General features: G+C 41.9%; 1 protein-coding gene across 5 annotated transcripts in view; it reads left to right on the top strand.

Annotated features, from left to right (window-relative positions):
• The window catches only part of fkbp15b (FKBP prolyl isomerase family member 15b), a 25,907-nt gene extending 13,771 nt beyond the window's left edge, over positions 1–12,136 (top strand). For 2 of the 5 annotated variants that reach the window (XM_042215002.1, XM_042215004.1), the window contains exons 13-30: positions 484–568; positions 643–743; positions 875–929; positions 1,042–1,151; positions 1,252–1,350; positions 1,438–1,532; positions 2,085–2,187; positions 3,534–3,617; positions 4,132–4,303; positions 5,615–5,751; positions 5,857–6,012; positions 6,115–6,267; positions 6,671–6,763; positions 7,526–7,639; positions 9,536–9,643; positions 10,129–10,796; positions 11,337–11,445; positions 11,615–12,136. In XM_042215002.1, coding sequence (XP_042070936.1) covers positions 484–568; positions 643–743; positions 875–929; positions 1,042–1,151; positions 1,252–1,350; positions 1,438–1,532; positions 2,085–2,187; positions 3,534–3,617; positions 4,132–4,303; positions 5,615–5,751; positions 5,857–6,012; positions 6,115–6,267; positions 6,671–6,763; positions 7,526–7,639; positions 9,536–9,643; positions 10,129–10,796; positions 11,337–11,445; positions 11,615–11,692 — 2,520 coding nt within the window. In that variant the 3' untranslated portion in view covers positions 11,693–12,136. Of the gene's footprint in view, positions 1–483; positions 569–642; positions 744–874; positions 930–1,041; positions 1,152–1,251; positions 1,351–1,437; positions 1,533–2,084; positions 2,188–3,533; positions 3,618–4,131; positions 4,304–5,614; positions 5,752–5,856; positions 6,013–6,114; positions 6,268–6,670; positions 6,764–7,525; positions 7,640–9,535; positions 9,644–9,749; positions 9,991–10,128; positions 10,797–11,336; positions 11,446–11,614 lie in introns of those variants that run through there. The other 3 variants (XM_005949162.3, XM_005949163.3, XM_042215005.1) reach the window with 3 other exon arrangements.
• Positions 12,137–12,593: the final 457 nt, after the last annotated feature.

Genomic DNA, 12,593 nt, shown 5'->3' with positions numbered 1-12,593 from the left:
CCAGACCAGCTGCACCACACAGACACTTCAAACCTCATCTGAGGACAAAAAACACACACATACATACATACATACATACATACACACATACACATACACACATACACACACACACACACACACACACACACACACACACATTTAGAGTGCTCTTAACACTTTGTCTTTATTGATTTTTGTTGATGTGGTCTGTGGCTGTAGAGGTGTGTGGGATTATTACACTGCCTTATGCTCTTAGATTAATTTTAGTTAAACAGGAAACTAGCATTGCATTTTGATTTCAAAACTGTGGACATTACCAGACAGCAGAGCCAAAGAGGAAAAATTTCAATTGCAGTGGTGCTCGCCATGTCCTTAAATCTAATCCAAGTCTAAAAAGAAAAATGATGAGATAATGCATCTCTTTCACATGAAAATATGACACACAAAATGTTTTCTGGCATCATCATTGGTGAGTTCACACTGCTGTGCGTTTATCTCCAGGACACCAGTGGCAGCAGAGCAAAGGATCATCCCGTAGTTTCATCTCCAGTGCCGATCACCACTGCTCCTGCAGCTGCTGCACACGGTAAACTTCTTGTCCTTACTCATCCGTCAGTTCTCTCTTCCTGCATCTGTAAAATTGCAGCGTTTTTCTTGCAGTACATCCTCATCCTCATGCTCCTCCCACCTCCGCCTTACTTCCTGTTATGAGCACTGTGACAGCACAGCCTGGACTGCCAACCAGCAGCCACGCGTTCCAGGTGTAGCATCGCCACTGTTTGTACTAACTTAATATTTTCTAATACATGTTGGAAGAAGTAGTGGCAGAGATGGAAAATGTGTGTTTATGTCAGTGCATTACATCATTTCAAAGCCTTGCTCCTACACACAGACTCCACTGCAGCCTGTGGGCCAGGTCTACCCTGCACCAGCTGTCCCATACATGGGTAGGATTCAACCACCAGGAAGCCACTAGTTCATTTGATGACCTCATGATAATAATGCTGGATGCAATGGTTTCAAATTACACACCCTTGTGTGCTCCCGTTGTTTCTCAAGGCTCTGGGGATGTGACTTCCTTCTTGATGACTGAGGCCAGACAGCATAACACAGAGATTCGCTTAGCTGTTGGAAAAGTAGGCGATAAAGTGGATCAGCTGGCTTCAAAGGTACACTCTGAAATGGTACAAAATCATGAAGCAGCTTTAATGCAAAGCAGAAACATTTGATTTAGTTTTTTTTTTTCTTCTTTCCTCAAAATCTTAACAGATCGATGATCTTCAAAGGCAGGGGAGCCTTTCCACGGGTTTGTCTACTGTGTCGATGGAAACCTCCATGATCTTGCACAATATCCAAAGAATTGTTCAGGTACATGCATCAGCAGCGCAGTGCTTTATAGAGGCATTGTTAAATCCCCCCATCTGCAGCTGTTCTGAGCACTTATTTTGCTTTCAGGAAAATGAGTGTTTAAAAAAAGAAGTGTTTGAGAAAAGTTCTCGCATCGAGGAGCAAAACCGTAAGATCGGAGATCTCATCAACCAGAACCAGAGGTGAGTTGAAAGAATTAAGAATTACGCACAGATACGGGGCAGCCTAAAGCTTAAGTCTCTTTAGATGTTCAGATTCTTATTCCTTGCACAGTGCCATCAGGGATCTTGGCAGTAAAATTCAGAGATTTATAGACTCTGACTTTTGAAGCCTGTTTGTTAAGTGTGTGGCTGCTTGTTTGTTAATACAGGCACAATGTGGAAGCAGCTGAAATGCTAACGTGAAGATGAATTCCTTGATGCTGCAGTTGTTATGAAACTTTATTGAAACAGCAGAAACATTAACAGTTTAAAACATTTTTTTTGTACCAGGCTGTAATTCAGGCTTTTTAATGACATAAGCCTGGATGTTCTGTCAGTACCAGCGAGTTTTAGTGTGATGCAGTTTTTAACAGTTCAGAATGGGTTGCTTCTAGTTCTAATGTTTAATTGTCTGTCTCTCTGTCACGTTGTAATTTGATCTTAACAGTAACCAAGCAGTCCCACATAGCCTAATGAAAGCACGAGGGAGTCTTTGAGCCTGAGTGTGCTTGATGCAGACGTGTGATTTTTCAGGTACATGGAGCAGAGTCACCTGATGCTGGAACAGAGGAATGACTCCCTCAAGTCGTCCAGTGAACAGAACCAGGCCAGACTGCTGCAGGCTGAGCAGGACAAAGTGAGTCGTTTGGTATTTTTGGTCTTTAATGAATCAAATAAGGCTAAGTTTTGGATGTTTGTGGTGACAGACTTCCCTTTTCGTGAAAGGACTAAGAACTTAACAGGACATGTGTTGGACTTAGTGGTCACATGCAGCATATTACAGTCTGCTGATTTTGTGGCTGGCGGCTGCCAATTGAGATTTAATGGTTTTTTTTTTTTTAATGTCACTCATTATTAAGAAATAACAAAGTGAAACATTCTTGAACATTCTGGCTTTTCTGTTTTCTACCTTTGGAATATTTACTAAGATTAAGTTTCATTACTAATAAAACAGTCATGGCTCCTTTTTCCTTCAAAGACCCAAAAAATGTTTGAAGTAAACCAAAGTAGAAAATGTCATCCTTATTAGACTATTGGAGCGTGTACTATGAACAAATAAACAGGAAAGCTATATAATTATATCTAATTAAAGTCTTTAGTTATTGGATCAGTATGTGGCCCACTGCTCTTTATTCTGTATCTGGTTTTCATAAAACATTAGAAACTTAATTTGTGACTTTTTAAAATTTTTGATGTGCTGTGTAACTTCTTTATTCGTGTTCAATGTGCGGTTTTCGTCATTTGTTGTCTGCCCTGCCTGACTGACTGAGTAATGTACTTACACCACAGGTTGTGTTACTTTTGTGTTAGATAGCCATGACTCTGGACACGCTTCATTCCTATCGTAAAGGTTTTCAGAAGAATCAGATTGTGACAAAGAGGACTTTCCCTCTCTGTGTGGTCGGCATTTTACTCCAGTGGAAAATAGCGATTCCCATCCCATATGCCAAAATTGAAAAACATTAAGTAGGAGGTTAGAAAAGGGCACAATAAACTGTTCCTGTTGAAGTTTAAACACGAGTCAAGTCATTCGTTCTACAGTTAAAACAAACATATTACTGTGCAGTACCTCTGGAAGAGTGGTAGCTGTAGTAGTTAATGAAAAACCAACAATGTTAGTTAATATAGTTCCATACAAGATCAACCGATTCCACAGAAAGTTCAGGAGGGAGCACTGATTGATTTCCATGGAGTGTAGTTGTGATTTTTTTTTTTTTTTTTTTTGTTAAAACCTGAGAATAAATGTTGGTTAAACTGTTTTGGATTTATTTGTGATTTTGTAATTGAATTGCTTATTAAGTGTACAAAGGGTGTGGTGTAAGGTTTAATAACGTGGTGTATTTGGTGATTCCAGCCTGCCTTCTTATTGTGCTCCTATAGTTTGTACACTTGTGTGTCGCCAGTTTGTAGTTTGGACTTGGTTAAAGGTTTGCTGTCTGCTGATTCCACTCTTTTCCAAATGCTCTTTTCATTGTATTCAAGCTGCAGTGCTGCTCTGAGGAAAAACTCCTATTCACTGCTCTCTCTTCTCAGCATCCTCTGCCTCTGGACCTGGGCTCTGGCCAGGTGAGCCTGTTTCCTCTGTGTAGTGCCATCAGACTGGGGTCAGCTAGAATCTGAAAAATAAGAAAAAGCATCTAGAATTATAATCGATGTTTAAATTACAGGAAGACAATGCTGCCTAAAGCAGTTTTGTTGTTATGCTGTAAGAGAGCGCAGCTGAAAAAAATCCCGAGACTCTAAATAGTCATTTCCAGGTCATTGCAGACCAGAAAGCACAAAATTTAGCACAAAGAACTGTGAGAAGCTCCTATTTGATCCCAGTCTGACTGCAGCCACTGGATCACCCTTTTTCATCATCCTTCACTGGCACCTCAACTAACCTTATTTCTTTTTTTGTCCTTCTGCTTCCTTTTCATCAATCAGCACTCACCATTTTCCTTCCACAGGGACACACTGCTAGCACCAGCAGACACTCATCCAGGCTTGTTTCTATGTTGTTCCACCATCTCTGTGGCTTTTATTTTGATATAGTGCCACCAGTACATCTTCCCCCCTCACCTCTCGCCAACTCCCCCAGGTTCGTCTAACAGAGGACCTGGCTTCAGCGGCAGCGCGGGTGTCTCAGCTGCAGCTCGAAGCTTCAGCTCACCAGCAGAAGGCCGCGGAGCTGCAGGCTAAACTGAGCACAGCGCTGCAGGACGGTGAGAGCCGCTGCCAACGCGTCGCTGCCCTGGAAGCACAGCTGGAAGGTGCTTGTGTGCTCGATTTAAATACACTGTGCCCGATAAGTATAAAAAACATTATAAAAATTGTGCCTTTTTATGGATATCAGAATTTTTGGTGCTGCAATCAGAGAGGTGCATTCAATACAGAGTCTACCTCCGCAGATATTATATCCATCCATTCGCTTCCACTTATCCTTTTCAGGGTTGCGGGGGGCGCAAATCCTTTTATCAGATGAATACATTTCATACAAGTGAAGAAGCAAAAACACCCAAAGGTTTGAGCGCCTCGAGAGAGCGAACAAACTCATAAATTTGACTAAATGTGTAACGAGCTTGTACTTTGGCTGGTTCATAGTCATCATTAGGTCCACTGTTAAACATTCCCCAAACGTTTTCCTAACAATCTGTCTGAATCTGAAATTGTCTGACTTAAAGCAGAAGATTTTCTTTCTTTAACATAACTGTTCCTTCACATTATTATGACAGTTAACAGGACTAGTTGAGGTCACACAGAAGCTGAAATCGGATTGTTAGAAAAGGAAATCAAAACTGTGTTTTACTGCAAAACATACAGCAGCCACACAGAAGAAGCCTGTCCCGTGTCCTCATAACGTTTAGCACCAGAAGTTTGGTGCTTAGCACTTTTGTTGCCCCACAATAAGAAGAGACTGGGTTAGAATCCTTTCTGTGGGGTGTTTGGATGTTCCCTGTTTGTGTGGGTTCTCTCCGGGTACTCGGGTTTCCTCCTACAGTCCAAAGACGCGCAGCTAATGGGGTTAGGCTAATCGTTAAATCTGGCTGTCTCTGTGGCCTGCACAGACAGATGTCATGGGGATGGAAGGAGGCTGACCTGTCCAGGGTGTATCTGACTTCTCCCCCCCTCCCCCTATCCATGCATGGATAGATTTGAATATTTGAATTCTCTTTGAATTCTTCATTCTCAACGAATGCCTTAATGTATGCTCTCTCTACTCTCGACCATGCAGGGAGCTCACGCTTTCCCTTTTTGCTGAAATGGAGAGCAGCCTCAGTGTCCTTGTGGTGATTTGGAAAGTCCTTCCATGCCTTAAATCTTTTGTCTTTCCCTGTAAACTTACGGCCAGAGCTAACGACCACACAGATATTTTCCCTTCCAACATCTGAGCTACGAATGTTACTTTAACAGAAACGTTTGATTTTAAAAAATATGCATGTGTGACATCAGCAACAAGAAAATCAAGGCAACCCTGTGTAAGAACATCTAGTGCCTGGTACATAAAGAGCAAAGGAGAAGATGTCAGACTATTTCTTTGAAAAATGGACCGGACTAACCATCTGTGTGTTCATGTGTTTCAGAGCTGAAGGAGGAGGCAGAGAGGGTTCAGACTCAGTACCGCTCAGAGAAACAAAGACGCAAAGAGACGGAGCTGAAAGTGAACACCATGGAAGAGGAGCTGCAGGACCTGAAGACTGACAAGGAGAGCCTAGAACGAGTAAGCGGATTTCATTCTTTTGTGAATGAATTACAGCAATACACAGTCACCATGGAAACAAAATCAAAAAGGGATGTCTGACAAAAAGGTGTGCCTCACATTTAGGCACTTTCAGAAAGAAAGAAGAAATGGCAGGTGGAGCGTCAGCGTCGGGATGAGGAGGTGGAGGAGCTCCGCAAGAGCAGGCAGCAGGAGCTCGACAACCTCCGAGCTCAACTTCGCAAGGCCAGGACCAGCAGTGACAACGCTGCATCAGAACAGGTCACATCTCTGCATCCAGCCCAAGGGCGATCGCATCTTCTAAATGGAAAGATCAACAGAGTGTTTTGTGAACATTAACGTTGCTTTACATTCTTATTGAAGCTGTCTCAGCTGCAGGCAGAGCTTGAGCAGGAATGGAAGGGCAAGTGTTCCCAGATGTTGGCTTCAGCTAAAGAGCAGCACAGCAGAGAGGTGGCTGAACTCACAGAGCAGAGAGAGGGTCTGCAGGACAAGTTAACCCAGCTGCAGGAAAAGGTGCATGAGCTCGTGCTCTCATATCGTCTTATGATGTTCATTTTACGCCCTTTGGCACTTCATGTAAAGCACTTTGAGTTGCTTTGTCACTGAAACGTGTTTTAAAAAAACAAAAAAACTTACTTTTAAATGAATCTCTTAATTAACGTAGAAATGTGAGAAGTACACTGACCTTTTCTAGATGATTATTATAACAATGATAATCATTTTAACTCACCATTCATTTAGTAACTAGCAAACATTCCACATATATAATATAATACCACCACGTTTTCATTACTGCGGTGTCCTGTGCCACTCGGCAGTAGTTTCTTCAATTGTTCAGTTTAAAGTTGAGAAAAGTTTATATTGGGACACGTACACGTCACATGGTGTGTTGTTGAATCATGTTTGCTGTCAATAGTTTACAGCTCTGAAGCAGCTGAGAGACTCAGAAGAACATAGTCTGCTGCAGCAACACAAGCATCATGAGGAGTTGCACGCTCTTCAGGAAAAAGTAAGATGACTGCATTTAACTCATCTTGTCTAACAAGATTAAATATTTATTATTAGCTGGGAATGCATTTTTTCAGCGACTTCACTACCCAGCAATATTTAGCCCTTTAGCACGGAGACTGTGCCTAAGCTGTAGCCAAATCTTGACATTTTCACCTGAGCAAAAAGCAGAGCTACACAGAATCCTGATCTTAAAAGTGATGTTAATAAGTGTGGCGGGGACTCCTCTGTTTCTCTGGGAAGTAACTGTTAAATGCCTGTTATGACTGATTAAAATAAGATAAGAAGAACTTTATTTATCCTGAAGGAAATTCTTTTGTACACATGTTCAGTGCAGCGAGAGAGGCAGAGGAGCAGAGGAATAAGATACAATATGTACAACAGAATACAAGTATACAGTAATATACAGTAGGATAGTGCAAAATATAAGATCAAATAACTGTAACGAGTAACAATATAACTAAATCCTGAAGCTTATCAGTGCAGGTGATTCTAAAGTGACATAGTATTGTGCTATGATGGGGAGATGAAACAAACATTCAATGAAAAACTGTTGGTGCACGGTCTGAATGGGAACAGAATAGCTTTGTTATTAATCACCTACAGAGTGAGGAGGAGTTGTAAGGATCAGTTCTGCATTTCCAGTCTTTTGCTGCGTGTGCTCCGATGGTCCATCATGGAGGCGTGCATGGGGTGGGAGGGGTTACAAACATACCGTTGTGATTTACATTACATATATTTATGTCATGTTATTCTCTTCAAGTACACAGCCTTGGAGCAGCAGGGAGCGACTGTAAGACAGAAGCTGCGAAGACAAGTGGCAGAACTGGAGAGCAAACTGGAAGAGCAGGAGGCTTCTGGAGACACTGCAGCAGAGGTGAGAAGTACATGAAACCTTTCAAACAGAACAATTAATAGAAGGTGCAGTGCAGCCTTTGTCTTCATCTGTCACTTTAAGAAGCTGTTTAGCTGATAGAAATCACAGAATGAAAATCAGAAATGATCAGCAGCAGCTCATTCATGTCTCCAGATGCCAGTGCAGGCGCTTTAGTCGTAGCTTTCAGCTTGTTTTCCATAAGACTGCCTGATGTTTCCAATCCAGTACTGGATTCTGATGTTGAGTCCGTCATGTTAAATATCGGTTGAACCCATTTTAAAACCATTTCTTATTTATTATATTGACGTGTTGAGAGATACTTTCAAGTGTATCTAGCAACTTTACCCACGCAACATATACATTATAGAAAATGCTGTATGTTTGGCAGGAATTTGACTTTTTTTAAGGGAAACTTTTTAATGTACAATTTAACAAACACAAAAAAAGCTGAGATTTAAATGTAAATATAAGCAGAATCCAGTGATTTGTCATAACACACAGAAAGTTATGGTAAAAAATAATTCCCATATAAACTAAATGGTTTACTCGGTAACATGATTGCGTATGAAACGAGCTTCCTACAGTCTGAGAGAACAGAGTCTTCTAGAAGTAAAGTTGGGGAAGCGTCCCAGACTGAGAGGCTGTGTGGGCACATAGTTCAACAGTTTAAAAATAATATTTCTACATACACAACTGTAAAGTATTGGCTGATTTTATAATATATGTTGTAGAATATCAGTAAAAGAATCAGAGAATCTTGAGCAGTGTCTGTACGTAAAACCTGTATCGAACATTGAAGATGTTCAGATCCTGAGACAGGACTGCATTGAAAACGGACACGATTCTGCTGTGGAGAACACGGCATCACACAGCAAAGACTAAGATGATGTGCTTATATAGAAACATTTTGGCCATTATGAAAAGCTTTAAGCTGCTGAGCAGGTAAAATCTGTCCTGGCAAAATAAAATTATTAAAATCTTCCTGGCATGAAGTTGACATTTATATTTAACAAAATCTCTTATATATTTTCAGAGGTCTAATATTAACCTAATTTGATTTAAATGACTGATGTATTGTTTGAAGAGACACTTTGTATAATTAATGTTTAATATCTTGAGAGCACAGTTTTTCACAGAGGGTTTGTATCGTAAATAATGCTTCAGTAAATTCATTTTCTCATTTTGTTTTCTATGTAGAATGCTGCGAATATCTCCATCTTTTTTATGAGAAGCCAACAGTTAGGACAACAGGTTTCTCTGAGAAATCAGTCTAAGGAGCTGAGACAGAAAAACCTTCCTGAAGTTTCTTCTTTTTAAGTCTCTTTTCATCCATGACCTAGATGACTGAGAACCTTCAGACATATCCGAGGCATCAGGTTCAACAGGAAGTCAGAATAGTCATGGTTGCTTAAAGCTTAGGTCAGAGGAGTGATGGCTCTGCAGCTCCTGTAAAATCAAACATCATTAGATGAAATGTAATGAGTGAATATAATGAATAATATAGAAAAATCGAGTGAGGAGCATGAAATACAGGATTATGTTCACGCTCCTTTAAACTGAGACAGCATGACCGATCACCATCATAGCCTTTGTAGTACATCAACAGTAGGGCTGATTTTGGGACGTAGAGTTTCTTCTTCTATGATTTAGTCCTAAAAATACCAAACACGTGTTCTCACTCATAATCAGTGGGTTTACTAGTGTGGGTACGCATCATGGATCACAGCTGGTAAATGGACTGGTTCTTGTATAGCGCTTTTCTACTCTGAGCACTCAAAGCGCTTATCAATAAGCTGAAGTAAAAGTTTGCTTATTGGTACACGCATTAGTGTGATGCTGTGTGAAGTCTAAGGCCAGTGCATGCTGGGACATAACTCACCATTTGTGTTCTTGTAGGTGAAGCGTGTGATGAACGGAGTGTTCCACTCACTGCGAGGGGAGTTTGATCTCACTGAATCCTACACCGGCCAGGCTGTGCTGGGGGTCATTGTCTCTACCATTAAGGTAAAATCCTTTTGAAGCGATCAGGAGCCTCACAGCATTCGAGCGTCAGTCGTAGCGCCTTTATTCTAAAACGCTTCCACTGCTTCGGCACCTTATGTTCAACCAGGAAGCCAGCTTTGCAGCTCCTTGCCACACCACACACGCCAAGAGTTCATTAGTTCCAGTTCCTTTCACCTGTCCCCTCAGACCTCCTGGCACCGCCCCCCGTGAGCTTACTGTACCACCCCTCCACTGCAGCAGAGCCAGAGACCACACCTTTCTTTTTTTATATGCAGCCTTTGTGCAGAAATTCCGAGTTCTTAAATGTTTGGACTAATCGACACATCTTTTGTCTTACATCACCACAGGTGGAAAGGCATTGTTCATTTATCCATATTGTACAATCACAGCACTCATCTCATGATAATGGAAGTGTTTGACTGGCATTTGGTTTTGAATCACAGAATTCTAGAACCAGCCATTAATGTGGTTTTCTTTTCTTCTAGAATGTAACTCTGCAGCTCCTTAGTGCCAAAGGCGGGGCTGCAACAAGACCAATTACAAACGAGGAGGAAACAGCGGAGGAAGAGGAGAAAGAAGAGGTTGAAAATGTGAAACAACAGGAAGAACCACCTCACCAGAATGTGCACATAAATGGAGAGACAGAGGTCAGAAAGGAAGAGGAGGAGGAGGAACATGTGGCTGATTCAGATTCTCATCAAGTCAGGGAGACTCGTGAGGATCAGGAGGAAGCAGCTGAGGAGACGGTGTGTGAGTCAAACACAACAACTCAGGCAGAACATTCAGAAAGCACAGATATCCATCCGGTTTCAACGACTGAACTCGAATCGGAAGAGCTGACAATAACGGCAGCACCAGCAGCAGAGTGCGAGGTACAGGAGGAGGAGGGGCAGCAACCTGCTCCTGAAAGCTCTGCAGAAGATAAAGACACCAGCAAGTCTTTGGATCCAGATGAGCGTTCACCTGACGATGGGCAAGATGCTGTGTCAGAAACAAACGCTGCAGTGACCAGCGAGGCATGCGTGGACAGCGTGGAAGATGATGGAGAGGATGTAGGAGAAAAAAATGCTGCTTCTCATAAAGCCTTTGGACCCCCATCCAACCCGCCTCCACCACCGAGCGCACTTCAGGACACCTCGGGAGAGAACACAAGGTGAGTACAGGTCATAACGGCTGGTGGTAAAGTTACGAGTGTGATTTTGTGGCTCTGCTGGTCAAAAAACAAAAAGCCTCACTGGCCTCCCTATAGACTGGGAAGCTGCGTCCATTTTTCATATACACTTTATGGTTAATGTTATTCCAGCCAATCACAACAATGTTTCAGTATAAAATTATACACACAGGACAGAGTGAACATTGGTTACATGGTTGCTTTAATTGGGGCTCATGTACTTCGTCATGTGAGGACTTATAATTCGTGCTTATAAATGCGTCCTTGAACGCATCACGTTTCAAGTATTCTTTCTTAGACTGTCGTGGCGAACAGCTGTCAGTAATACTGAAAGGTTTACCAGTGGAGCCAATGAATAATGTAACCTTAAGCGCATAGAGAGTGTTAAGAAAAGACTTGTAACTTGCAACATATTTATGTCTTCATTACTACTGACATACCCTCCTGCTAACTAACCGCTTGCATAAACTCTGTCCTGCTGGCTTTATTGCCTCGCCCCACCTCTTTCTGCTATTCTCTCAGTCTGACTGGGAGAATTGATGAGGAAAATGGAGAGGAGCCATTTTTCCAGAACACAACTCCTGCCAATCCCCCCGCAGCACCCAGCGAGGAGGAAGAGGAAGAGGAGATGGTAAGGAAGGATCTGTAGAGTTCAGGCAAAGCTCTCAGATTTGATTGAGCGCTTTTACCTCATCCCACTAAACCCAGCCCTTCCTGTGTGTTGTGTCAGAGATGTTTTAGCACTTGGACACTATTTGTGATTTTCTTCTTCTTCTTTTTGCCTCTGCTTTTGTGTCCAGAGCCTAAAGGGGCGTCCACCGCCTGCTCCCCTGTTTGGTGATGACGAGGATGATGATGATCTGGACTGGATGAACTGACATGGAACCAGAGCACTATTAGTCTGCGTCTTTTAATTTCCAAAGCTACAAACACTGCAAGGTGTACCAGCTGTGTCTCCACGGTAGAGCCGTGAAGGTGAAAGAGATGAACTGACTGAACAGAGGATGGGCAGTCTAGCTCTGCAGCTCCGTGTGATCCTGCTCATTGATCGGCTGCTGCAGACAAAGCAAAGCTTCAGTCTTGAAAGCCTGTAATTAGAGGAATCTAATGAAATGCCTTTCTGTACTTGTTTAATAACAGTTGATGATGCAATCAGTTCAGGCCCAGATTTTAACATGCAGTGTAGCAGATTCACATGCAGGAATAAATGATTTCAGACTGTACTCGCTATGTTTTTAATCACAGTTTTAAAAACTGAACTTTTACCTACTTTTGTTAAGCTGATATTAATTTCAAAAAATAAATGATCAGAGACACGTGGCCTTTATTGACTCTCCTGGTTCAGTGTTATGTGTTTTACTGTAACTGTGTAAGTTCAGTCCTGGCTATTTCAGGAACATTCACTGAAGTGAACATCATCCTTTTATTTACATATAAAAACTATTGATTGGTTACAAGTTAAAGCACAAAGCATGATTACCTCTTTAGTGGCATGTCTGCCAATGACCAGGAGAGGGAGCTCTAGACCAAAGGAAAGCTACACTGCTGCTGAGTAAGCGCCATCAAGCTGACGAGCAACCTGTAGGAAAATGTACGCTCGGTGTCAGATGAAAGGTTTCTGTGAATTCAATTCAAATGTGAGAAAAGTTTTCATTTTTGCTAGTTTTAGTTGGCGTGAAGTGAACCTTGAATACATTTAGTCTGTTAGGGGGTTAATGTTAGCCTGTGCAGTGTTTTCAGTGGCCCAGCAACTTACATTTAAATCTGTACCTTTAAATT

This window comes from Haplochromis burtoni, unplaced genomic scaffold, assembly GCF_018398535.1.
Source record: "Haplochromis burtoni strain Fernald_Lab_line unplaced genomic scaffold, NCSU_Asbu1 Contig_639, whole genome shotgun sequence".
Taxonomy (NCBI): domain Eukaryota; kingdom Metazoa; phylum Chordata; class Actinopteri; order Cichliformes; family Cichlidae; genus Haplochromis; species Haplochromis burtoni.
Note: the sequence above shows the minus strand (reverse complement) of the source record. Positions and strands in the feature narration are given on the sequence as shown.